Source organism: Sphaeramia orbicularis, chromosome 4, assembly GCF_902148855.1.
Source record: "Sphaeramia orbicularis chromosome 4, fSphaOr1.1, whole genome shotgun sequence".
Classification (NCBI taxonomy): domain Eukaryota; kingdom Metazoa; phylum Chordata; class Actinopteri; order Kurtiformes; family Apogonidae; genus Sphaeramia; species Sphaeramia orbicularis.
In genome coordinates this window covers 18,628,256-18,656,216 of record NC_043960.1, presented here as the reverse complement: position 1 = coordinate 18,656,216, position 27,961 = coordinate 18,628,256, and the positions used below count along the sequence as shown (strand labels likewise).

At 36.6% G+C, this 27,961-nt stretch overlaps 1 protein-coding gene across 2 annotated transcripts in view; it reads right to left on the bottom strand.

Moving 5' to 3' along the window:
* Positions 1 to 2,118: 2,118 nt before the first annotated feature.
* Positions 2,119 to 27,961, bottom strand: part of mylk4b (myosin light chain kinase family, member 4b) — a 61,950-nt gene continuing 36,107 nt past the window's right edge. The window contains exons 1-14 of one of the 2 annotated variants that reach the window (XM_030131467.1): positions 23,626 to 24,049; positions 23,348 to 23,565; positions 18,009 to 18,090; positions 15,040 to 15,451; positions 14,719 to 14,933; positions 12,262 to 12,367; positions 10,200 to 10,293; positions 8,501 to 8,610; positions 8,261 to 8,402; positions 7,005 to 7,075; positions 6,786 to 6,914; positions 6,459 to 6,690; positions 4,351 to 4,399; positions 2,119 to 3,255 (exon numbers count right to left, since the gene is read on the bottom strand). In XM_030131467.1, coding sequence (XP_029987327.1) covers positions 4,355 to 4,399; positions 6,459 to 6,690; positions 6,786 to 6,914; positions 7,005 to 7,075; positions 8,261 to 8,402; positions 8,501 to 8,610; positions 10,200 to 10,293; positions 12,262 to 12,367; positions 14,719 to 14,933; positions 15,040 to 15,451; positions 18,009 to 18,090; positions 23,348 to 23,565; positions 23,626 to 23,923 — 2,154 coding nt within the window. In that variant the 5' untranslated portion in view covers positions 23,924 to 24,049 and the 3' untranslated portion in view covers positions 2,119 to 3,255; positions 4,351 to 4,354. Of the gene's footprint in view, positions 3,256 to 4,350; positions 4,400 to 6,458; positions 6,691 to 6,785; positions 6,915 to 7,004; positions 7,076 to 8,260; positions 8,403 to 8,500; positions 8,611 to 10,199; positions 10,294 to 12,261; positions 12,368 to 14,718; positions 14,934 to 15,039; positions 15,452 to 18,008; positions 18,091 to 23,347; positions 23,566 to 23,625; positions 24,050 to 27,961 lie in introns of those variants that run through there. The other variant, XM_030131466.1, reaches the window with a different exon arrangement.

The window sequence follows — 27,961 nt, the reverse complement described above, 5'->3', positions numbered from 1 at the left end:
ACTGTTGGATTTTTGGGTAAACTAAATAGAGTAGTCTTATATGTCACTGTCTCTAAAACAGAGTGTTTTTCTGGACTACTTAAAAAAAAAAGGCAAAATTTTAGAGTATATCCACTTCTCCAGGGACCACTACCCCACTGTCTGTGACTGACTGACTGGTAAAAAACCTTACGCCCACCCAAGTGCATGATGGTCTTACTTGGTGCTGCCTATTTATACCCAGGTGCCTACGGTATAAACCAATAAGAAAACACAAAACAAAAAGGTGCTAAATACTAAAGAGTGAAAGTAATAACCATGAAAAAAAAAAGGAAAAAAAAAAAAGAAATCCTAAATATTAAACAAAAAAAGCAAACAAACCAAAAATAAACAATTTGCAAAAAATACTAAATGACTAAACAAAAAAGTAAAGTAACTTTGAACAAAAAACTAAATAGACAAACAGCTCCTACACTATCTATTTCGTACTCCTCATGTTCAGCTGCTATGCATTTAATATCCAGGTTTATATTAACAAGCTGACTCAATTTATTGTTCATCAGTCCAGCCAGTGATGCATGTTTATAACTTTTCTTGGAATAGAAGACAAGTTATAAGCAGATAGTTTTACACCTCGGTCAGTACACCCTTTAAATAATGCAACTTTTAATAAGGGCTTTCTCAAACGCTAAACTGAAGTCATATAATACAGAATTTGTATAGACTTTATCATACAGAACAGATTGTGAAAAAAATTTTAAAAAGCAACACACCCTAACCGACTTAGATTATAGTCATCATGAACAATTCCACTATATTAAAATAAAAAAATAAATAAATACACTGTATTGATGTCATAAATTCATTGAAACTTAACATATACATTGTTTACCTTAATTATCAGCTGAAAATTCATGATAGATATTATAATGCAGTTCAGCTCATGAGTAAAATCAAGCATTATTACTGTTCTTCTGTTTTTCAGGTGTCACTGCACTGCTCTCTAGTGGCTAAGCTAAATAATTGAATTTTACTATCAGAAAATACAAATACAAAGTGGAAGTCCATTTGTACAAAGAAAACATGCTTTCAGATTAGTTTTTCACATATACTGAGGGGAAACACATGAGACATTAACAAACTACAGTTATCAGTTCTCTTCTCTTCTCTTCTCTTCTCTTCTCTTCTCTTCTCTTCTCTTCTCTTCTCTTCTCTTCTCTTCTCTTCTCTTCTCTTCTCTTCTCTTCTATAGTAATTATGTTGTCAAGTTAAGTGCTGTGTCTGCTCCATATACTGTGTTCTAGTTTTCAAAGATTATGCTTTTTCAGGTGGCAGGACAGAAGTTTTATGAAGAAATTTCAATAAAGAGAAAAAAACCCAAAATTTCGTACTTCATTTAAAATATTTTTTATGGTATTTTAAAAGATTACAGCAGAAAAAAATCAAATACAAAAATGTTATTTAACGAAAATGTATTAATTTTACTGCTTTTACAGTCATTAGTTTTTACATTTGCATTCAATTTATAATTCATTATAGATTTTCATTGTTCTAAACTAGTTTGATGATAAATTAATCATCAAAAATTTGTATTTTCTATATGTGTGTGTTTTTATTTAATCTTTTTCTTATTAATTTTCACTTTTTATTTTCATGGTCAGGCTAAAATTATTCAAGTAAATCAAAAAATATGTCACCTTAGATTTAATAAACAGAAACATTCAATGAGTTAGTAAATGTAAGTTGTTTTTTTTCTTTTTCAAAATATTCTACATATATTTAGATTCCTAATAATTTTGAGATCACCTTCTCCTTACTTTACAATACATTTTGCATAGAATTTTAAATCTACTCAATAATATTATATGTCACTCTGTTGCCATACTTTTTTAAGCAACCAATGATCACATTTTGTATAGTGTGAGCAATATTAGACCAATATAATTTTCTGTCTATTGAAGCATTCTAGTCTTTGTTTTAGACATACTATTCTACAATACATGAAAAGAAATCAGTTTAGGAAATTAAAAAAAAGCAGTTTGGTGTATCAATATGTACTGTTACAGGTGCTGTATATACATAAGTACAGTTTACTGAGCCTTTTTTATTTCCAATGAATAAAAAGACAAACACAATGGAAATGTTTTCTAGTGTGTTTATTTATACTCTACAGTTATTTGTGCATCATCGTTTCACAAGAAAACTTGAAAAAAAGTAACAGAAATTAAAATAAACAAATATTCGCTCACAAAGCTTTTCCATTTCTAACGTACATTACACAGACTTTTATCTTCTCTGCTCTCTTGTCTCCACATAAATGTATACTCAGCATTTACATGCAAAGTTTGCACATAACTATGTGAAATCCTGTCTCCCCTGAAACACCTTGAGTAAAAGCTTTGCGCTTCAAGTACAGTCTGGTGTTGAACCAGTAAATAAATGAACATAAGAATCCACTCCAGTCATAAGCATGAATCATTCATAGGTAGTATTCTGTTGTTCGTTATGCCTTCATGGAAGGTGAGAGGGCTACTCCAAACTGCCGAAGCAAAGGCAAGCTAGCGGCACACAGAAGGCAATCCAGGCTACAGAGACAGTACCGGAAATGTGGGTGAATTATGGCACAAACCAAGAGGTTTCCAGTTATTTTTCAGGGGAATGAGGGTACATGTCAGTTGTTATATACAAAATAAATTAATGGTATCGCACTTCAACTTTGACCATATGTCATATTCCTATGTTTGAGCAAGAAACACATTTTTATAAGACTTGTAAATCAAAAGAAAGAAAGAAATAAAGAAAGTTTTATTCACAAAACATATCATGTTTAAATAACAGCATACAGTCTATATTTAGTTTTTAGCTGAATCGTGCCGAAATAGACCAAAAAGTGCAACACATGCAACAAACCAGGACAACATGATAACTGGTGTGTTTGTTTGATGCAAACCTGATGCTTGTCTTTTATTTTCTTTGCCTTTGCAGACGTAAATGTGGCATTCATAGAAATGACACGGGCCTTTTGTTACGCACTTATCACTCGTTTAGCCTGACATTTGCACTCTACAGGACAGTAACCACGCTAGAAGATGGTCAGCGGGCTCACGTTGACTATCCTCTTACAGGTCACAGCTACGAGATGCAGTTCTAAGCTAACAGGAGAATGCAAAGCAGAGAGTAGTTTCCAGTAGCCATACAGGAACAGCAGCATTGGTCCAGTGTTGGGCACCAGGGCCCTACATTGTCAGAAGGCATGCTGAGGGCTTCACAGTGTTTCTGGGAAGGAAATGAGAAAAAGCTGGTTAGTTGTCAGACAACAGATCAGCTCTACTGACAAAAATATAGCTTATTAAGTAGTAGTTAATCACAGTATCCATGAAAAAAGGTGACAAAGGTGCACTCTGAAGGCACGTTTAGGTTATAAAACAATATTAGGGACTTGGAATTTCCAGTTGAAGTGTAAAGTCTGTTTATCAGTTTGGTCAGAATGGTCAGTGTTTTAGCATCAGTTTTAGCCGAAACCACAGTCTTTTCTTGAACAAGAGAGCTTTGCACTGTTTAAAAAACGACTTAAACTTTGGCTAAAATCAACACAAAACTGTAACCATAATTAGGTGCCTTAGCTTATTTATTTTTGCACTAATGAATTGCACCCAGGGCTGGATCTTTTTAAAGACGCTGCTATAACTACAGTAGAGCCTTTTCAATACAATTTCTACTCAGTATTTTTTTAGATTGCATTGTTATTGTATTTAAAGCTTTATATTATATTGCCGTATGTGTATCTATGCTTTGTTTTTGAATTATCTGTCAACTGTTTTATGTAATGACTTGTTTTTTTAAATTCTGTATTCACTGTTGTCTGTTTACCTGCCCACAGACTGCAGATATAAATTAGCTCTTAGCTAACTCTGGTGCAATCATGTGACTGCACAATGTCCCTGTCATATTAAACAATAAAATAAATAAACACAACCAATCTGAAAACTGAGAACTATAAGGACTTGCTTTGTTGACTACCTAACCTGACTCACTGAGGGGTTTTTTTCTCACAAATTGTCAACTTTAACCTCAGAATATTTTCTTACTAATACACTCTTGCCCATAAAGTTGAAACAATTTTGTTTTCAGACACATTCCTCTTTTTATTCCTATTTATACACATCAGTAATCACCTTTGAGTAGGTGCAATTATTACATACTGAGTTCCAGTTACACTTTATCTATCAAGAATAAATCACATTGTCACTTTTTGTCACTGCTGGATAAGTATTAAGATCCAATGAAGACTACATCATTACCACTGGAAGCTTTTAGAGTAAGAGTGCAGCTTTGATCCTTTTTTCATATCTATTTAAATGTTGACCTTACCTGTCTAGCTCTCTGATGAAGGAGCATGTGTGGAGTGACACTTGTTTTTCTGCAATGAGAGAAGAATCACAGCATTAGTGCAAAAGAGTAACTAACTGTATGTGTATGCAAGAGACACATCATTCCTTTGATTAGAGTTTTTCAGTATACATTTCAGAAAAGAAAGTAAAGACAAAATAAACCAAAGTGAGACAGGAATAAAAGCTCAACAAAAAGCAGCAGTGGATCATGAAGTCAGTTTGTCAACCAACACTTACCACAGCCACGGATAAATTAAATATGTTTTTTAGTATATATTTATACAGGGTGTCCCATAAGTCTCCATACATCGGAAAAATAAACGTTTCTTGACATAAACCATTTTTATTTATATAATATGCTCTATATGACTGCCATTTTGTCGGGAACACATTTCAATGCGTGTCTGATGAAGAACTATAAAGAAGAAATATAAAGAAATACATGTTAGAACCATATATGTATGGAATGTATTATGTCTCCTATGTATGGAGACTTATGGGACACCCTGTGTATTTCACAACATGTCTCGCCATACGACCATATGAAGTGAAAGTGAAACTTATAACACTTTTCTAATTCCTCTACGTCTCCTGCTGTTGTGCACGTCATTTTCCTTTCCCCTACCTTCGGAAACTTTTATGTGAGGGGGCAGGACGTTTGTTGCCCCCCCCTAGAACCGGGCCCAGATGACGCCCTGGTGTTTGCTCTGCCGCTAGATTCACAAGCATTGCTAAGTAGCGTATGAAACACGTAACATTTCTTCAAATCATTTGCATGTTGTATGGACAAATGTTTGAGCATATTGGAGGGATTTCCCCCCTTTGAAGAAATGGAAGTTTTGTAAGTGTTACAAGTGGCCCTGGTGTCATTTTTTTGTGTGAAATATAGCCATACTTTAGAGCGTTTCTGCCTCAATGCCATGTTGGTTACGTTCTAAACCAAAAGAATGCAGCACAAGTGTGATGTCATCATGCATGTGCACCAAAGGCGGAATCAATAAGCAGAATTGTTTAGCAGGCAGGCAAACGATTCCGAGGAATTGATCTAATGGGAACTGGTTCTCAAAAAGAACCGGTTTTTGATTCCCATCCCTACCCCTGCTCTATGTCATATAAAAATGAACCGTAAGGAAGTGACACATCTGCTGTTCACAGTGAGACTGAAAGGGCGATTTGTGTGCTTTGATCAGTGTTTTTAACATCTGGACAGGATTTTAAAGGTGGGGTATGAGATCTCAGAAAACCTGTTCGAGCAAGCTACATTTTGAAAATACTCAACTTCAGACATCCCCCCAAAGCCACGCCTCCAGAGTTCTGGCACGCGCAATACTTGTTCACGAGGGTTCACGAGCACTGCACAGCAACAATTTGCCCAGCTCCGGCCCCGGCCCCGGCCCCGGCCCCGGCCCCGGCCCCGGCCCCGGCCCCGGCCCCGGCCCCGGCCCCGGCCCCGATCCATGCATACTTCATTCAGTCTCCTCTAACACCCCCGCTCTTACAGAACAGCCCCTGTTCATACCTATCTGACTAACATTGCATTACCTTGTGATTTATTCATTCATTTTCTGAACCCGCTTTATCCTCACTAGGGTCACGGGGGTCGCTTGGAGCCTATCCCAGCTACATAGGGGCGAAGGCGGGGTACACCCTGGACAAGTCGCCAGTTCATCACAGGGCTTGTGATTTATGTTAGTGACAAAACAGTTTGCCGGTGAACTTTCCATCCAAACATAACTAATATAGCCAAGCTCTGGCTCTGGCTTCGTGTCCTGAACAAATGCTCCAAGCCTCTGAGAACACACGATTCATGCACGAAGGTGGGTACGCGCAGAGAGGGAGGGACAAATGGCAGTTGAGTTTGATAGACATATCACCGTTCAATCATTTCAATTTGGCGCTCAAAATGATTGGATGGTGTTTTTTCAGTCCTGTCCATTCCACAGGTGACTACATTTTTTTATTTTGTGTTCAAGCATTTAATTAATTGGTTATAATGGGGGTGTGACGGGGATTTTAAGCAATATAGTAAAAAATGCTCCAGGAAAACATCTCGCACCCCACCTTTAAATGAGTGGTGCAGGGCTTTACCTTCTGGTTTAGTTTGTAGTGCAGACTCCGATCCGACAGCCAGGGGTGTTTGAGGGACTCTGCCGCGCTCATCCTCCAACTCTTGCTCTTCACCAACAGACGAGTGATGAAGTCTTTGGCCTCTTCAGAGATGTCTGAAAACTCCTCCTCCTCAAAGTTCCACTGACAGGCCAGAATATTGTTCAGCGTCTCGTTGTCGTCGTCTCCCAGAAAAGGAGACAAGCCGCTGAGCCTGGACCCACAGGAAACAGAGGTGAGAAAAAAACAGCCTGTTGTGTTGTTTATGTACTGTGTGTATATGTGTGTGTATATGTGTGTGTGACTCACAGCATGTATGTGATGACGCCGAGGCTCCACATGTCTGTGGGGAATGACACAAACTCATAGTTGATGACCTCCGGAGCTAAAAATTCAGGTGTTCCAAAGTTGACCCTCAGCTTCTCGCGGGGTTTATACCTGTCACCGACACAAAAGCACAACAGTAACAAACATCCACATACAAGAGGCTTAAACTGTTTTCTAGAAAGATTTTAAAGAGCAATTTACCTCCTTGCTAGGCCAAAGTCGATTATTTTGATTTTGTTGGTAGCTCTGCTGACACAAAGGATGTTCTCTGGCTGGAAAAGGAAAATGGTAAAGGTAAGGGTTTTTTGGGTTTTTTTTTTTTCAGATTTTATTAATTTTTAAATTCAGAACATTAAGAAACAAAAACAAAGGAAAAGAAAGAGAGAAAAAAAACAAAAAGCAAATAAATAAATAAAAACCCTGCCCCCTGCCCCCTGCCCCCTACCCCACCCATGCCCTGGCTCGATCATATACAAACATTATTCAACAAAATATTCGACCTTCTTAACAACAGCACCTAGTCAAGCGGGACTCTCAAATGAGTAAAAAAAATGTAAGGTTTTTAATAAATGATCCTTCCTACATACTATAGGTTACATCTAGTACACACAGCGGGTCAAAAGTTTTGACACCTACGACTCATGTGAAAGAAATTGAGATATGAGATTTATTGTTGCAATCATTTGTCTAAACTTTAATTTCAGTAAATTATGCTTTCATAATTATCCATTATTATGTTTCATATTTTTTAGATGGGAGCTGCACTGGTGATGATTTGTTTTTATGGGTGGAGGAATCATTGTTTTAAGAAAAAGGATGGTCTGTGGTTCTACTTTGGAAAACTAAAAAGACTTGAAGATGTCTGCCCCTATACATTGTTGATTGTTTGTTTGTTTTGTTTTTAAATAAATGCTCATTTCTGACTTTGCAGTAGAATTCTTTGTTTTTTAGATTAAAGTTTCTCCTTTATTCACCAAAAATGGCTCTATCATACAGTTGTATATTTGCTCATATTCAGTACAAATGAAGAATTAAAATTAAGTCTAAGAATAACTAAAATATATAATAATCAGTAAAAATGTGTCATTTTAATATAACGTACTGTAATGCATGTATATGTATTTTATTTAAATATTGATTTTTTTCTTTTTGTTTTTTAATCTATAGTGTATTTTGTATATATACAGTACAGCAATGCAGATGGAGAACTCAGACTAATGACGTTTTACTCTTGTTTATAGTCTATGATTCAGTTGGTTTTCATTACATCAAACTTCATGTCCATGTTGTTTATCACTTATCTTTGTCCTAATTCAGGTCATTCAATACACACTGAACTACTTAAATATCAACTGAATTAGTTGGGTGTTTTAAAACTGTAAGACAGCAGCGTTTACATTATAACATTATGATGACAATGAGAAATGAGAGTTGAATGCTGACTGATTAAAAGTTACCTTGAGGTCAAGATGCAGGATGTACATCTTATGCATGTACTGCAGCCCTTCACAGATCTGACGTATGAACAGTACTGTGTCCAGCTCCGTCAGGTTATAGTTTTCATCAATAATACGGTCGAACAGCTCTCCTCCCTCCACACTATGACAAAAAAAAAGAAGGGGAATGAACACTGCAAACAGGAAGAGCTCATGAATGGAAATCCACATTCACACAGAGGTAAAACTATCCAAACGTACTATTCCATGACGAGGATGATGTCGTGGCGTGACTCAAAGGCTGCGTACAGCTGGATGAGGTTGGCGTGGTTTAGCTGGTTCATCACCTGGATCTCATTCCTCACCACATCCTAGAACACACACACACATAATAACACAGGACAATTTAGTTTTCTGAGTTCAATAAACACACATGGGAGTAATTTAACCCACAAAGACCCAAACATCCATCATGGAACAAAACCATCTACTGATCTAAACTGTTTAATACCTGTTGATCCATTAATCCTATCAATACATGTAAATAATTGGTGTAAAATACAGTTTGTCATCTTTTCATGGTCATCAGATATGGCCCATTTGGACGTTCAAAAGCTTGGTAGTTACCGTGGAAATACTGTCATCTTCTACAACATTGATTCACCAGTAAAACCCATGGAGTTGGATCAGTGACAGAGGATAGACACACTTGTATTTATGTTCAGTCATTGTTTTCTTAGCTGAAAAAGTCACTTTTTCTTGAGTTTTCTCTGTTTTTGATATAATAACCCTCAACTTTACTCTGACCTTTTATGAACTATTGAGTTCAGGAACTGACTGTACTTGTTTGGAGTTGAGGAAAGAAACCAAGGCCTGGTTCAACCCATAAAGACTCAAACATCCACCACTGAACGAAATTGTTAACTGATCTAAACTGTTTAATACCTGCTGATAAACCAATCATATTAATAAATGTAAATAATTGGTATAAAATGCGGTTTGTCGTCTTTTCATGGCCATCAGATATGATCCATTTGGACGTTCAGAGGCTCCGTAGTTACCGTGGAAACAATGTCATCTTCTACATCATCAACATCATCATCATCAACATCATCATCAACACTGATTCAAAACCCATGGAGATGGATCAATGACAGTGGATGAAGACACTTGTTTGTATGTTCAGTCATTGATATTTTAGCTGGAAAAACTCACTTTTTCTTGAGTTTTCTCTTTTTTTATATATAATATCCCTCAACTTTACTCTGAGTTTTAACGAAAATCTACATGATCAGTAAAAGAAATATAGGAAAATACAGGTTTTACACTGAAAAAAATGCAAAATAAGGAAGATAATATTACAGTCAGTGGTGTTAAATCACTTAAGATAGGTCAAAATATAGAAAAAAAATTATTTGGTAGTAGCACTGGGTCTTTATGGGTTAAAACATAAACTACAGACTATGGTCAATAAACCCATCTTCTGGTACCATTTCTGTTGATATCATAGGTTTGTATGACAGATACACAGTTCAGCATAGACAGACGGACAGACGGGAAAACGCCAACACAGCCAGTTTTGTCTCAGATGGTCATTGATAGAAACATGAGCCGGTGGAGGATTTGGCTGTGCGTTTGGTTGGCTTTGGGTCGGCTCTGAGCTTTTGGAATATCTCAGATGATACTGTAACCACACAGCTATGCTCGGACATCTGACCTCTCTCACATCACTTTCAGATGACACAGGGAAGGAAAGGCACAATGACACTGACAAACTGCCACATGCCCACGCCCTCTCAACGGACTCTATTTATAAAAATGCAATCCTTTATGGTGCTTAGTGATGGTAAAAGTAACTATCCATTAGACCATTTGGGGACACTGGCATCCCACCACCACACTTGAATACTTTCAGATTCTGTTTTCGACATCAGTGTTCATTGTTTGTTCATTACCGTACCTTCTCTTTCTGGCTCTTGGCTTTGATGATCTTGGCAGCCAACGTCAGACCAGATGAATTCTCCAAGCACTTGTGGACTTGTCCAAAACGTCCCCTGAAGACAGAAAACCAAATATAACACTAGGTTTAACCAGACGAGCCATTAAATATGATAAATATTCAGGCTGAAATGATGACACGCAGCTATCCGAAACAAGTGATTTTAATTAGTAACTCAATCTAAGGCTCTCTGCAAATCCATCAAATAATAAGTGGTGCCAGGCACAACAAACTCCACCCCTCGTACGTATTGTTTTGGCACGGATCCAGCTGATGTCATCATGTCTATGCGTGTGCTGATGTGAGGATATCAATTGCCTCTATATATGTGCCAAGTCTGAAGTAAACTGAAACAAAATAGATGTTTTTATAGACATTAAAAGTGAATGGGGAAAAAAAAAGATTTTAAAATTCATAAAAAAATTGAACTTTGACCTACTTTCCCCAAAATGTAATGTAATGGGTCATTTCCCATCTATAAACCCAATTTGGTATGAATTCAGCCAATAGTTTTGCTGCTAGAGTGTTAACTAACAAATAAACAAACCAAACCAGAAACAATACCCCTTGCCTCCCCTTCAGAGGGTGGGGTAATAATAAACACAAATAAACAATGGACAACCACCACTGTCAACTTCTCACTTAAACAGAAACAGGAAAATATGTGGTCACTTATGAAAAAAAAAATGTGTGTATCAAAAAACACTCAGGATTCGTGTGTTTCTTTTTTATTTTGTATATCCCTGTTGTCCATAAAGTTGTAGTAAAATAGTTTTACCTCTTCTCATGAAATGATTGTAACAATATGATTTATTTTTGATAGACTCAGTATGTTATCACTGCACCTGGTCAAAAGTGATTACTGATGATATACTTATAAATAGGACTAAAAAGTTTCAGTTCAGTGGGGATGTAATATTGCTCTGATGTGTGTGTGAAAATTATGTAATATGTTTAAATACCCGTTGTTCTTGTGTATTTTTTTCCTAAGCACATCTTGGATGTAATAATGTGTTATGATGTCTGTCAGCTTTCACTTGTCTTCAGATCATTAAAATGTATTTTGAAAACTAACTTAGTAATCGGGTCGAGAACAAAATAAGATCACTCCAAAAGTCTAGATCTGAATCTTATTGAAAACGTCTGAAATGTGATTATTAGGGAGATGAATGGTCACAAACCATCACACAAAAATGAGCTGCTTACGCTTTTCAGAAACAGTGTAAAGCAGCCAACAATAACATGACAGAGCCCAACAAGATACATGACAATCAAGCTTATTTATTTTTTTTAATATCTTTTTATGAACACTTTATAAGACAAAACATTAGTGATTTATTGTTTAAAATTAACATTAACTTTTTTCCTTTGCGTTGTTAGAGGTATGAAAGCCCTAAAAGTTGCTTTTTTTTTAATTTTGGCAGGTTTTCTGCAAATAAATGCTCTAGAGGACAATACTTGTGCACTATTGTGTTGTAATTTGGGAGAAATATCATGATAGTTTCTAAAATAAACAAAAATATTTTACTCAAGCATATTGTGTAAACATTTGGAGATATGCATGATGGTCATTTTCAGTATCTTCTGACTAAAAAGCATATCAATAAATCTGTAGAAAATAGAAATAATCATTAGTTTTACCACTTACTAACTCACACACTTTCACTATAATTATCTCCTACAGTCATACAGTAATTAAGCTCATGTACTGTGCCATTATGTCAGTAATTTGAGAAATGTGCTAGCGTGCTGAGAGGTAATCTCAGTTTGAGAGGCAGGCTTTAGCCCTGGTTTTATTACATCAGAGGGGCCCGCTGTTTTGTAAGTGCCCCCCCAGGGTTTACAATCATCTGCCCTTTTTAGGAGGCAATAAAAGGGGTCTCGGGAAAAACAATTAACCATCACTTCACATAGTGTGAGATCCTCTGTTATTTCATTAGAGAGGACTGACCTGTCTGCAGCTGCAACTGGAATGAAAACAAACTTTGGAGAGCTTCGCATAAGTTGGTTTTCTGTTACTCACCCTCCAAGTACCTCATCCCTGTTGATGGTGTAATAAGTGGCGATCTGATGTGGTTTCGGAGTCACAATGCGGTGCTCGAAAGGCGCTGATGGAGGAGGGCTAGAATCTGAAAGAATAGAGAAAAAATTACATTAAAGCAGAGGTGTCAAACATACGGCCCGTGGCCAAAACGGGCCCACCAGAGGTTCGAATCCGGCCCCGGGGATAAAATTAATGGTGGAATGCAAAAATTACACTGAAGATACAATCAATTAATAGACAATCAAGGGTGTCACACACAGTCACATACAGCCCGATTCATTTTAAAAGTGGGTCAGACCAGTAAAATACCATCATAATAACCTAGAAATAATGACAACTCCAAATGTTTTTTTTGTTTTAGTGTAAAAAATTCAAATTACACAAAAATGCATACATTTGCAAACTATCTTTTCCTAAACAAAATGTGACTAACCTGAACAAATATGAACAACCTGGTATGTTTTAAGAGAATAAGTGCAATTTTAACAATATTAAGCCTTTTACTAAATGTTTTGTGTATTTGTAGATCCACTGTGATCTGTGAGTTGTAATGTACATGTGGAAATCACAAACTGAGGCATAATATTGTTACAAACTGTTAACATTTTTTTTAGGTTGTTCATGTTATTCACATTTTTTAAAGGATAGTTTGTAGTTGTAAACATTTCTAGAATTAATTTTTACTGGTGTGGCCCGTTTTGAGGTCATTTTGGACTGTATGTGGGCCCTGAACTAAAATACGTTTGACACCCCTGCATTAAAGAATATAGACTGAAGCAGAAGATGGGGGAGAGGTCTAGCTCCCCAGAAACAAAGTGGATGAAAATAGCATCATGTCAGTGTCTCATTATCTGCTCTGCCAGCTGTGCCAACTGACATGTTAGTGACGCATGAACAGACATGGTGTTATGACACTGGATCTGTTCCAGAGTCTGAGGAATGAAAAGGCAAATGTCAGATGTACATGGAGACTCTGCTACACACGAACTTCATAAATGCAGTGATGGGAATAAAGGTATTGGACACTTCATGCATTTGTGATATACTGCATTAACTCATAAAGATCCAGTGCTAGGTTTGTGGAAGTTACAAATGTTTTTTTTTTTTTTTCTCTCTGTTTAACCTTTATTAAGTGATTTATCACCAGTTATTATAACATTATTCTCTGTATTTTATGTTTTTTCAGTGAAAATCAGGATTTTCTCTATATTTAATTCACTGATCATGTGGATGTTCATTAAAGCTCAGATTAAAACTGAGGGTTATTATACCAGAAATAGACAAGTGTGACTTTTCCAACAAAATCTTTCATTAACTGAACATAAACCAAGTGTTTCCATCCACTGTTATTTATCAAACTCCATGGGTTTTACTGGTGAATCAATGTTGTAGAAGATGATGGTGTTTCCACGGTAACTACAGAGCCTCTGAACATCCAAATGGGTCATATCCGATGACCATGAAAAGATGACAAACTGTATTTTACACCAGTTATTTACATGTATTGACAGGATTAATGTATCAACAGGTATTAAACACTTTCGATCAGTAGATGTTTTTGGTTGCCAGTGGCTGTTTGGGTCTTAATGGGTTAAAAATCACTCGTAAGTCATTGAACTCTGACAAGTATTGGTCCATTCTCCAAACCTACATGCTCCCTTCTGCACATGCTCTGTTCCATCGACATCACAACTGGATGCTTCAGCAAAATAATGAAACATATCCAGGGCACGACATGTTGAAACGATCAAGAACTTAGTTTTATTTTTTTTTCTTGTTAATAATTTTTTTTTAAAAAATCAGCTCTGTCTGTCATTTTCTTATCAATATTGAGAAGTGTAAAATTTTAAGTGTCCAAAAACTTTTTTTTCCACTACTGTAAATGTTTGGTGTGTTTGTGTTTTTCTCTGCTGTGGGTTATGCCTTTCCATCTCTGTCCTCTCAAAGGTTTGACAAAGGAGGTATTTTTCAACATCTCACCAAATCCTATCATCACATCAGACAATGTGGGCTAATTTAACAGTTTAATCCAGTCTATCCGAGCTAGAAAATAGCTTATCAAGCAGTCCCTTCTGTCTACCAAATTCACACAATTCAGCACTTTGACATTTCAATTAAATTCTGTGGCTCTGCTTATTTTATTAAGTAAGTCTCTGGACCAAAGTCTTTCTACATAGGATACAACGATTACTTACTGGTTTTTGTTTTCTTAATGTTCTGTTTTTTGGTTACTAAACCAAACCAGTCGAATCAGATGGCTTTGTGAGATTTTCCTTTTCACTCCTGGCTCAGAAATCATTCATTGAGTTTCTATCTATAAAACTGTAATATCAATTTACCCTGAGATGGTTTTTGTCGTGATTTTGTGCTGTATTAACGCAAACTCCATTAAAAAGTAGATCTGGTGACTTTTCCTGTCAAATTGGAATATCTCACCTATAACAAATTCCTTTCCCGCCGACTCTGCCTCCGTCACCTCCTCTTCTACTCCTGTTTTGACTTCTTCTGGTTTGGAGGCCTGCTGCTCTGCCTCCTCTGTGCTTTCCACTTTCGCCTCACCCACTCGACTTTTTTTGAGGTCATCCTTCACCAGATCTTCTTCTGTGACGCGACGTTTGCTGCAAGTGGCCACATCTCCGACCTCCTCAGAGCTATACACATTTATTAAAAAATAAAAAAAACATCTTGAATATTTGTGTCTCAATATTTTTGGGGTGAAAAAGCTGAACTGTAAATGTCTGGGTTTCATGGGGGTACCTTTCCTGTGGTAGGACAGAGGTGGTGCAGATCTGTTGTGTTGACGTCTCCTCTGTCTCTCCTTTATGCCTTTTCTTCCCATCATCCTCCACTGCACTAACCGGCTCTGGCACACTCTCTCCTTTCTTTTTCTCTTGTTTCTTCTCCTCTTCCTCCGGCTCAGAGTCCTCAAAGATATCTTTATCCTCTTCTTCCTCTTTTTCAGTTTTTTTCTTCTCTGTCTTTTCTGAGTCGACTGCAGTGGCGCGAGGTCCGTCCAGGATCAGCTCTGTGGCCTCTGGTCTCCCTCTTCCCACCCGGTCCTCCCCTATCTGACCCTCAGACTCAGCGTTTCCACGGGAATGCTCAGTATTCTGTCTGTTGAGCTTTTCCACCTGTTCCTGTAGCACAGGGTCAGTCAGGGAGGCGGAGTCTAAACAGAAAGAAACACACACATATTAGGGATTCTCAGTACAATCTGTTGTACTAGGACAGTTGAATCTTTGCCGTGATACCAGCCAGTGCCTTTCCTTCCGCCAAGGAAAGGCGGAGGTTATGTTTTCATTGGGGTTTGTCTGTTTGTCTGTCTGTCTGTTAGCAAGATAACTCAAAAAGGATTTTGATGAAATTTTCAGGAAATGTTGATACTGGCACAAAGAAAAAAATAATACATTTTGATGGTGATCCGGGGGAGGGGGGGGGTTGATGAAATTTTCAGGAAATGTTGACTGGCACAAGCAACAAATGATTAAATTTTGGGTAGGCGGGATTGATCTGCCTTGGCGGAGGTCTGCGCTACTTGTAAATATTTAAATATCTCAATAACATTTCAATATTGCCTTGAGATTTGATACCTGCACTAATGTTCCTCGGAGGATGAAACACTGTGGTGTAACACTAACCTAGAACTCACTTTGTAATTCATGCTTATCCATCATTGCAGTGTTGGAATTTGCACCAGAACAAAGAAAAACATTGACTTATTGACAAACTTTATCCTTTTTACCTTTTAGTGAGACAATTTAATGCCACAGGTCAACTTGACTCTAATATATATATATATATATATATATATATATATATATATATATATATATTTTTTTTTTTTTTTTTTTTTTTTTTTTTTTTTTTTTTTTTTTTTGCAGGTACACTCTGAGAAGCTGGTCTTTAATTTAATGTACTAGTTTATTTGACAGGGACAATGTACATTCATCAACATTACTGTAAATGTACCAGAATTAGCCTAATGATTATTCTTTATTTGCTGTCCCTGGACAGATGTTAGAGAGAAACTGCATGAAACTGTCATGATGCCGACTTCATTGTGAAACAAAACTTTATCTTTGGTGAAACAGCTGCACCCCATACTATTATACTTAATTAAACTGCCTTTAACTTCTTCATGCATTTGCCATGGCATCATTTCTGTAAATTTATGCTATTTCTGAACCTAAACCTGACCCAGATCATAACACTGCCCACACAGGCCTGAACTGTAGGCTCTAGGCATGATGGGTAATTACTTAATCCACCTCTCTTCTCACCCTGATGCACCCATCACTCTGGAACAGTGTGAATCAGGGCTCATGAAACCACATGACCTTTTTTCCATTGAAACACAATACAGTCTTTATGCTGTGTACAAGCAGATGGTCGTTTAAGAAATTGAAATAAATTCACTTCATCAGTTTGGATTAAAAAAACTTGTTGCCTGTCCAAACATATAAAGTATGTTTTAAGACTGTTCTTAACTCTTTCTATTTAGTTCAGAGTTTGTTCAGGGTGTATCATGTATGTAGGTAACTCAGGACACCTTTTGATAAATCACAAGGAAAACAGTAAAATTCTGAGTAAGTTATTCTCTTGCATGTTACAATCCTCGTTTATATCTGTAGAAAATATGCTTCCACATTAAGAACTCAGACTTCACCGTGATATGTTCATGTAAACAAGCTAAGGCTCTTTAAAGCTGATCACCATACATGTTATTTCATTACTGCTACATGTATCATTTACATTAAACAATTCTGATCGGTTTGAGATAATAGGATCTGCAGAGCACATATACGCATATCGAGGTGTTTGAGGCCTAAACTCTGCACTGGATTACTGTTTCTCACATGGACTTAATACATCATCTAAAAAACTCAAATTTTTAAGAGACAAAAAACTAAAAGAATAAGTAAAATGATATGTTTGCATGCTCCTGATTTTATGGCAATTGTACGTAAAAATGCTACTTCTACTAAGAAACACGTCCTTATTGGTGTAAAGTGATATCAAAACTACTGCGCACAACTTGTGCCCAGTGGAAACTAAGCAAAAAAAAAGCAAAAACAATCAATATTGAGCTGGAATCATACCAAAAAATAAACATAGAAAATAGGATCATCTCCATTACTTCTAATTAACATTTTTCTCTGACATAACAGACTTACTTAAGGGCTAAATCCCCTCTAGATGCATTATGAACTATAAAAAAAAATTCCATTTCGATTAATAATTTATATCTGATGTAATTTAATACTTTTTAAATTCATCATCACTGATATTTAAAATGTCATAATTACTATTTCACCACCCATGATGAAATCCAGACTCTCGGTCTCTGCAAATATTGTTAGTTTGAGGAGTTCAACTGCTACACACCAGATGTTTCCTGAACTCAGAGACAGTTTTGTGGTATTACAGATCCTGCGTGTAGACATTAAATGTAAAACTTTAGGCACAGACATATCTCAAGTAAAAGAGTTAATATACTGTCTATGTGTACAAATATGGGTGATTAATTAGGTATGTAAAAAAAGAGAGATTATGTGTACTTGAGTGTATGCATGTATTAGTATGTATATGCTTAACATAGATCATATTCTTATTTTGAAGGCTTTATTTCAGGGGGTTGTTTTTTACAGGTTTGAAATAATAAAAAACAAAGAGACACGTACAAATATAACTTGCCTGTTTGGTAATGTAGACGTGTTTGAAGTTACCTGATGTGTCCTGGGGCTTCCTCTTCTTCTGGGTCTTCAGTCCCTTCAGGCTCACTTTCGATTTATCCTTGTCATCTTTAACCTGTAGGAAAGGAAACAGACAAAAGGTACAAACATGTAATATTACACTGTTTGTCCAAAAGTTCTTCAACAATACTGTGGCAAATGCTACAAATATTCACTAAATGGGAAGATAAGATGAGACAGAAGACCTCATATTTGACAACAAGTTATGGGAAAGTATTTAGAGACCCATATTTTTTATTTGGACAGTACTGAAACAGACAATACATTTGCTTCTGTTAGTGTAATACTCTCATAACTCAAGTAACACTCTGTATGAGTAATATCGGTACAACACAGCACAACAATTGGTAGCAGACAACATGACACAAATTATGGGATAAAAATGAAATCACATTTTCTCACAAAATTAGAACATGAGGAAAATTATGCACCACCTCATTTTAACTTAAGATAATGATGGTTTAGCAGACGAAAAAGAAGACGTTTTACAGTTTCATGGTCATTTAACATGTGTAAACCGATGATGTCATAAATCACAGCTTCTGAATCAGTAAAATCATGTACACACAAACATAAACAAAGCTGTAAGAAGTATTCATATCTTTCACTTAACCCATAAAGACCCAGTGGTGCTTTTGTGAAAAATTCCCAATTTTTTTTTTCTCTAGAATCTAGAGAAAAAAAAAATTGGGAAGAGTCTAGATTTAACCTTTCTTGAGTGATTTATTTCCATTTATCATAATATTATCATCTCCATTTTGCATTTTTTTCAGTGTAAATCAGGTATTTCCGAATATTTAGTTTACTGATCATGCTGACATTACAGTTGAGGGTTATTATATGAAAAACAGAGACAATTTAAGGAAAAATTACTTTTTAAGTAAAGTACATCATTAACTGAAGATAAAAAACAAGTGTTACCATCAAACTCCATGGGTTTTACTGGTGAATCAATGTTGTAGAAGATGACAGTGTTTCCACGATAACTATGGAGCCTCTGAACGTCCAAAAGGGTCATATCTGATGACCATGAAAAGATGACAAACTGTATTTTACACTAATTATTTGCATGTACTGATAGGATTAGTGGATCAACAGTAATTTACCTTTTTATATCAGTAAATGATTGTGGTCACTAGTGGATATTTGGATCTTTATGGGTTAATAACTGCACAAATAGAACCATGTTAGCACTATGTATCAAAAATAGTCTTCTTTTCATCTTTGCGGTAATACACTTTCCAATTAATCAAAAAGGAGGATGAATTATAATAAAAAAATAAATTATAGTCGTCAGAAAAATGTAGTGGAGTACAATATTTGTGTGGAGTAAGAATAAAAAGTTGGAAACATTCTGGTAAAGAACAAATGAACTTTAAGAACCTGAGTAGAAGTACTGAGTTACATTCCACAACTGCTCCTAAATATATATATACAGTACATATATATATATATACACAATATATATACAGTATATATATATATATATACACAATATATATACAGTATATATATATATATATATATATATATATATATATATATATATATATATATATATATATATATATATATATATACACACACACACACACACACACACACATATATATATATATACATATATATATATATATATGTATGTAATCATCAGCGATATCAACCATGCACAATGTGATGCTGACAATGTGAGATGACATATAAAGACACCCCCCCGCCTCTATTCAACTCACTGCAGTACTGTCACCTATGCAGAGCAGGCCACACATGTGCAACACTGACCATGTGCAGCTGCAGACCACGACGCTGCTGATAAAGACATAGTTTGGATAAGATAACTGGTCTGACTCGAATCATTTACACCTCACAGGCCAATAACAATCGGTGCAAGAAGGAAAACTACTTAACATTACAGACCAGCTGAGAACGACAAGGTGATGAACAACGGATCTAATAATACATTTACAAGGAGCCAATTCAGGATGAAGCTGAGGACAGCCTGTTCCAGAGAATAAGATACTGCCTTTGTGTGTTACTTCAAAGCACAAATGCATATAATTTGAAGATTTCTGCACCAAAATTACTTCTATATCAATATTCACTACATGCAGTTATGTGAAATATGTGCTATCTGGAGTTTTGATGGAACAGAATGAGGTTCTAATGGCAATGCATCACTGATGACTGTATTATTCAACATTTTACAATTGAGTTCAGGGACTGACTATACTTGTTTGGAGATGAGGAAAGAATCCAAAGCCTGGTTTAACCCATAAAGACCCAAACATCCACCACTGAAATTAACTGTCTACTGATGTAAAACATTTAATACCTGTTGATCCACTTATCCTATTAACACATGTAAATAACTGGTGTAAAATGCAGTTTGTCATCCTTTCATGGTCATCAAATGTGACCCATTTGGACGTTCAGAGGCTCTTTAGTTACCGTGGAAACACCATCATCTTCTACGACATTGATTCAACAGTAAAACCCATGGAGTTGGATCAATGACAGTGGATGGAGATACTTGGTTTATGTTCAGTTAATGATATATTTTGTTGAAAAAGTCAAATTTTTCTTCAGTTTTGTCTATTTCTAATATAATAACCCTCAATTTTAATCTGAGTTTTAATGAACATCTATGTGATCAGTGAATTAAATATAGGAAAATACCTGATTTCCACTGAAAAAACACAAAATAAAGTGGATAATATTGCAATAAATGGTGACAAATCACATAAAATAGGTTATAAAATAGAGAAAAAATTCATTTGGGGATTGCCAATAGCACTGGGTCTTTATGGGTTAATATGGAAAACGCTTGAAGAAATGTCACTCACAATGTATTTAATTATATTTAAACCAAGCCATGATCTAAATCACTTTTAGAGCTTAACCCTTTCATGCATAGTGGTCACTACAGTGGACAGTTATTCTACAGCTGTTCTCTTGTTTATTCATGGGTTTTGTTGTTTTAGCTGCATATCAGACAACTTTGCTGTTCTTGATAAACCTGATTTGCAGTAACATGTTTGAGAGTAAATCAACTGCTATTTGTTATAAGACTGTAATTAACAGTTTTCTAAAACAAAAAGTTTTTTTTTTTTCACATTATCTAGATGAAGTGAGTAATAACTAGTATTAAAGTATGCTAAAATGTGAGAAAATATCAGATTAGCTGCTTTAAAAAATATATTTCATAGTTTTCACACAGTATATCATTTTCTGATATTGCATTTTAAATACATGTTTCTTTTTTTTTAGAAAATTAAATGCATGGTGTCCAGCTGAGTGGGCATTTTTGTAACTCCATAAAAAACAGGTTAATAAAAAATTTCAATCACATTGTTTTTTTCATACCTAAAAGGAATAAAAACACTCAGAAAAAAAATCTTGACTAAGGACCTCATAATTCATGCATCAAAGGGTTAAACCAGGGGTCATTTCTGGCCAGAAAAAGAATAAAAATATCAGTTTAGAGCCATGAAAATGAAGGTAACAGATGACAAATGATGCACACTTTAATTGACAAAATAGCATAAAAGAAAAAAAAAAACACTTTAAGGAGGAAACATTGTGAATGTAGCTGTATAGAAGAGATTTTATAAGCATGAAGACTTTCTTAGACTGTAATGAAGAAAAACCAGCCAAAATTAAAAGAGAAGTAAGTAGACTCTTGGGCAAAGCCACAAGGAGAAGGGTTAAGGAGTCACATTTAACCCTAGAACCACAGGTTGCCCACCCCTGACATAAACCTAAAACAAAAGTCAGCATGCAAACTCAACTGTGATCCACCAGATCCTTCAATGACAAATTACATTGGGATTACTATTCCCGTGGTTTGCATGCACTCTGACAACCTCTGAATTAGCTGACAGGGTTGACTGAGTGAAAAACGCTACATGCAAAGAATGGGTTTCGATGGTTACTTAAGTATTTATACTGTGCATGGTTTTAAGAACAGTGTGCTGTTATCATATAGTGGCTCCAGTAACCTGTGACAAAGGGATAACGTATGTGATACAGTATCTATTTGTCCGACTTTTACAATTTTACTGTACGTAACTTCAGAATTAGAAACAAAGTGAGCAATGTTAAAGTTCTCTCATAACAATATTAATGAACTCAATACTTCCTGTAGTTGTTTCAAATCAAAAGCCCTTGAACATTTCCTGTTTGCTTTAATTGCAAAACACACAACAGGAACTCATCATTTGGTAACTTATAAAGATTCTATACAGTGTGATACATCATCATCATCATCATCATCATCATCATCACGCATACACCCACAGTGACTAATATGCTTTTGTTCTTTTAACAGATCCAGATTAGTAAAGTATTGGAAACAGCATGTGCACATAGGGTTTGGATGAAAATATATAGTCTTTGCATGTTTTTGTCATTTTCAATGTCTAATATGCACACCGTATATGTTTCTATTATTATTTTTATATGTCTACCCAACATAATGCAGAGATATGGGTTTCGTATTGCTGTATGCTTTGTTTTAAGGGTCTGTACTTCATTTAAAAAAAAAAAAAAAAAAAACACAAATGCAATTCAGGCACATCCTGATAATGTTGTTATTAGCATTAGTACTCATGTTGTCGTGTAATTGTTCTCTGCGCTTATAAATGCGGCACTTCATAATCTAACTGTAATGTCAACCTTCTGTTGTTAGGGCGACAGTGAAACATTTGTCCAGGGACTAAAGATGAAACATAACTTCTTAACTCTGGTGGATTTGCAGCAATGCTTATTAATGTCCACTGTCCTTGCGAAATAAATCAACGAAAAAAAAAAAATATCAAGAGGATGCCATCTGCAGCCTTCACTATAGCGCTTAATGCGTCTTAACACTGCAATGAACACAATGCAGTTAGACCTCTCACTATGTCGCCTTAAAGGACACAGCTTATAAGCAGTGACTGAATCAGTAGGACAACAATGCAATGAATGTTCATTAAAGCAGCGTTTCCCAGACCTTCCTTCTGCAGACCCACTGTTTTTTCTTTTTAAAACCAGCAACAATAAATCTTTACAACTCAATGTAAAAGTGCGCTTATATACAAAACATGAAATGACTGAATTTTTGCAAGAAACGTGACTATTCCTCCAATTTTTTAAACATATATACCCAATATATTTCCCTCAAATCTGATCAAAATGCATGACATTGGCTCAATCTGTGGGTCACCTGATCATCCTTAACTTCGCATGAACACTAAATAACCATCATGGTACAGTTTTTAAGTTTACTTTCGATTCTTCTGGAGATCTCCTTGTGGGAAAACTGAACCGCTCACCTTCCTGTTGCCTTTGTTTGCAGGTTGTTTGAACAGCAGCTCCACCAGTCTGGAGCTCTTCACCACCTCCCCAATGAAGCTGATCACCTGCTGCGTGCCCTCCATCAGCCTCTCCACCCCTTCCAGCCTTCGCCCCTGACTCTCCATACGCTCGCTGGCCCTCTCCACTGCCCCACGGAGCTCCCTGCACGCCACCTCCACCTCTGAGCTGCGACGACTCCCACCACCACCACTCGCACCACTACTACTGCCACCACTGCCACCACCACGGTTCTTCTCCTCACGCATCAAAGCCAGATCTCGACCCATTCCTCTGACGTCCTGGGACAGACCATCCAGCCGGGTCAGGACAGTCTGCTGCATGTTGAGCAGGCGCTCCATCTGAGAGCTCAGTGAGTCCATTCTGGTCTCCACGCAACGTAGAGCATCATGAGAAGATGAAGAAGAAGATGATGAGGGAAATATATGGACCTTGTCTGATCCACTAAGGGAGAGCTTCCTCCCACCAGACTTCTGACCGTGGAGAGGATTAGGGTCATAGACTTTGGCCAAAGAGTTTACGAGGCTGGAGCTCATAGCTGAAGGATAGTATCCTTAAAAACTCCTTAAAAAATAAAACACATCCACTGTCTGATGCTCACTTTCATGCAGGAAAAGCAACAGAAGAAGAAGAAGAGAAGAGGATGGAGAACAGAGCTGTCACCCTCATCGCAGCACAACAGAGTTGAGTTTTAAGAATAGCAAATGGCTGTCCTCCAAATTAAAAGTGCATGCCCCACCACCCCTCCACCCCCACCCCTGTGGACGTCAGGGGCTGAGTGGCCAGTGATAAGAGCAGGGGGCTCGGGTGTGCAGCTGGGGATTGATGGGAGTTAGGGGGGAGATGCTAGAGAGGATCGCTATGTGACATTTGAGACACTTCAAAAGCCCTTCAGTCAGGTGTCAGAATTCCAAGAATCTCAGACTGAAATATGAGGCCGTAAAAAGTAGGATAAACACATAAAATGTACAACTTATATAAACACAACAGCAGAAGACTTCAACTCTGCCCATGAACACAGACTCGACTCTATAGAAGTGGATGTAATAGAATTTACAAACAGTGTCTGTTTTGCTTATAAAATCTTTTTTCTAAATTTCTACATGAAACATGATTTCCACTTTCAAAAATGGGCAAAAAGTTGTAACAGGTGCAAGAATGTGTTGAATATGTTAACCACTTGGACGTCTGTTAAAGACAGACACATTGAAGGTATTTCTGACCCTCATTAAATGCCACATGGTTCTCGTAACTGACTTATTTTCACCCAGTGGATGTCTGTTGCATAATTGTCACTAATTCCCAGCGCTGAGACTTCACTTGAGACCGCTTCAGTGTCAACAAATTCTTCTATTGATGCTTGGGATTATTGTTTACTGCCTGCCTGTCACTTTTAATAAAGACCCCAATTGACCAAGTCATTCCTGTGACATTTTACAATATTATTTTGTTTTATTAATTCCTGAAGGAGAAATGTTTTAATTAATTAAGGCATTTAAAAAAGCTATTTTGATAAATGTAAATAATTTTGGATACTCTGAATGTTTTTTATATTCTGTGTTTAAATGTTCTTGTGCTTTCCGTTTTTCTGGTTTTATCATTTCAAGCTTAGTTTTTTCCGTGATCACTGATGCTGTAAACCAGAGGTGGGACCAAGTCAGTGTTTTACAAGTCACAAGTAAGTCTCAAGTCCTTGTCCTCAAGTCACAAGTCAAGTCCCGAGTCATGGCTGATAAGTTTCAAGTCAAGTCCAAAGTCCTAAACTTTGAATTTCAAGTCCCATGAGTCTTTTTTTACCAGTAATAATATAGAGTCATGGAAAAAATTATCAAACCATCAGAAACAATGGTTATTTAATCAAGTACTAACTCCTGTGTTTATCATGTGACTAAAACAGAAAAGAAAACATGGAATGCCTAAAAGCACTGTTTTTGCCAGTACACTGCCATAGATATTGATGCAAGAACTTAAGTGATTTTGGTTATTATCAAGGAAACTGGGAAAATGTCTAGATGTCAGCTCTGAAATGAAACTCTTAGGAGCTATTTTTGTTGTTACCTCCACCAGGAGGTATTGTGATCGCTTTGCTTTGTGTGCATGTTTGTTTGTTTGTTAGCAAGATAACTCAAAAAGTTATGGATGGATTTTCATGAAATTTTCAGGAAATGTTGATACTGGCACAAGGAAGAAATAATTAAATTTTGGTGGTGATCAGGGGTGGGGGGGCCCCACTGATCGGCCTTGGCAGGGGTCTGCGCTCTCCGAGTGCTTTTCTAGAAAAGACAGCGCAGACTTTTGCCAAGGCCGATCAGTGGGCCCCCCCCCCACCCCCACCCCCGATCACCACCAAAATTTAATCATTTCTTCCTTGTGCCAGTATCAACATTTCCTGAAAATTTCATGAAAATCCATCCGTAACTTTTTGAGTTATCTTGCTAACAAACAAATAAACATTGGGGGGCGTAGATCTGTCTTGGCAGAGGTCTGCGCTCTCCGAGCGCTTTTCTTGTTATCATTATATTTGTCCAAACAAAAGTTCTACCAGGCATTAAAATGAACAAGAAATTGAAGAAAATAAGGGTGGTCTAATATTTTTTTCTGCATCTGTACGACATAGATGACGGATCATATACACTTTTTAAATCAGCATTTATTCATCAAAACATGTTTGATAAATTAAGTGAACTGACAACATGTACAAAATGTACAAAACAAAGTGCTGATTAGGGGTCAGAACTGGTAGGATTTTATCAATATCAATGCCATTGTTGATTCTGCTTACCAATCCAATTCCTTATCAATTCTGAGTGATTTTCTGAGTGGGAAAAAAGGAGTTTGACTTCATCATTATATCTAGTGTGAATTTTTGTCATGATAAGTATATGGATACTTGAGTTACAGTATTTTATTTTATTATTAGTTCACAGTGTCCTTGACCTTTGACCATCGCAGTCACATCACTTCATCCTCGACTCAAAATGATGGTTTGTACCTAATCTGAAAACATTACAGAATAGCAGGACAGAGGAAAACCCAGAAAATACAGACAAACAGAAGCAGGCTAAAACAATCTTCTTGGCCAATGTCATAAAAATTTGATATTAATATTTTAAAGTTCATTACCAGGGACAGTATGGAAATTTGCAAACAGGATTGTTTTAAATCCCACCGTCGGAAAGAGGAAACAAGGTGCTAATAAAAGCTCAGTGTCCAGGCAACGTGAGGGACAAACCAAGGAATTAAACAGGAAGCAGGTGATGCCACTGAAACCCGAGCACTGTTGATACAGGAAAGCAGAGGATTGTGTTCGAGGAAACTTCCTGCACGTGTTGTGTCCCCACAGAATGAAGACCTGATCAAAAACCTGACACAGATACACACGCACACGACACTGACACACAACTTCATGTTCATAAACAGACACGGTACATCTTATTGAGACGTGTTTGACGCTGCGCGCTGACCCCAAACTTTTCCACATCTCAGTGCGTTGGTATCTGGTGTAGGCAGGGTGACAAAGCGCCGGCGCCTATATACTGGTATCCATCTGTCACCACCGGAAAAACCTGACCTATACTCTGTTTGTCCTGTACACTGCTCCGTGTGCGGCCCGGCAGCTGTCCAGTTTAACACTCAGACCAGGAGCAGCCATTTACCCACTGAGGTGAGACTGAAAGAGGACACTGTGTGAGTGGAAACGACAAAGGACATTCTCACACTAACATATACAACACAACACCACTGCACACGTATTCAGTGTACTAGTGGTAAATACTGGAGCAATCAGAAATAATAAAGTACTAATACACACAAAGTTACCCTTAGATAATATTATACAGGATTTCATTCTATAACACACAGGTGTCAAACATATGGCCCGCCAAAGGATCCAATCTGGCCCGCGGGATGAATTTGTGAAATGCAAAAATTACACTGAAGATATTAACAATCAATAGTGTACAAATCATTTTAATTCAGGTTCCATACATACACATAAACCAGTTAGATCTCAGTTGGGTCAGACCAGAAAAATACTGTCATAATAACCTATAAATAATGACAACTGTAGATTTTATCTTTTTTTGGTGCAAAAAAGTGAAATTACATGAAAATGTTTACATTAACAAACTATCCTTTCACAAAAAATGTGAATAACCTGAACAAATATGAACGTGAAATATCTTGAGAAAAGTAAATGCAATTTTATCAATATTATACCTGTTACTAAATGTTTTGTGCATTTGTAATTGTACTGTAAGTTGTAATGCACATGTGTAAATGATAAACTGAGGCAGAATATTGTTAAAACTGCACTTGTTTTTCTTAAGACATTTCAAGTTGTTCACGTTTTTCAGATTTTTAAGGAAATGTTGTAGATGTAAACATCATCATGACGTAATTTTACTTATTTCACTGGTACTATTTTAATGGTCCAGCCCACTTGAGATCATATTGGGGTGAATATGGCCCCTGAACTAAAAAGAGTTTGACACCCCTGCAATAACAAATAAAGCATACATCATTAACTGTCTTGCAACCGTTTTTTCTTAAAACAACTTCCCATTAATTGTCGT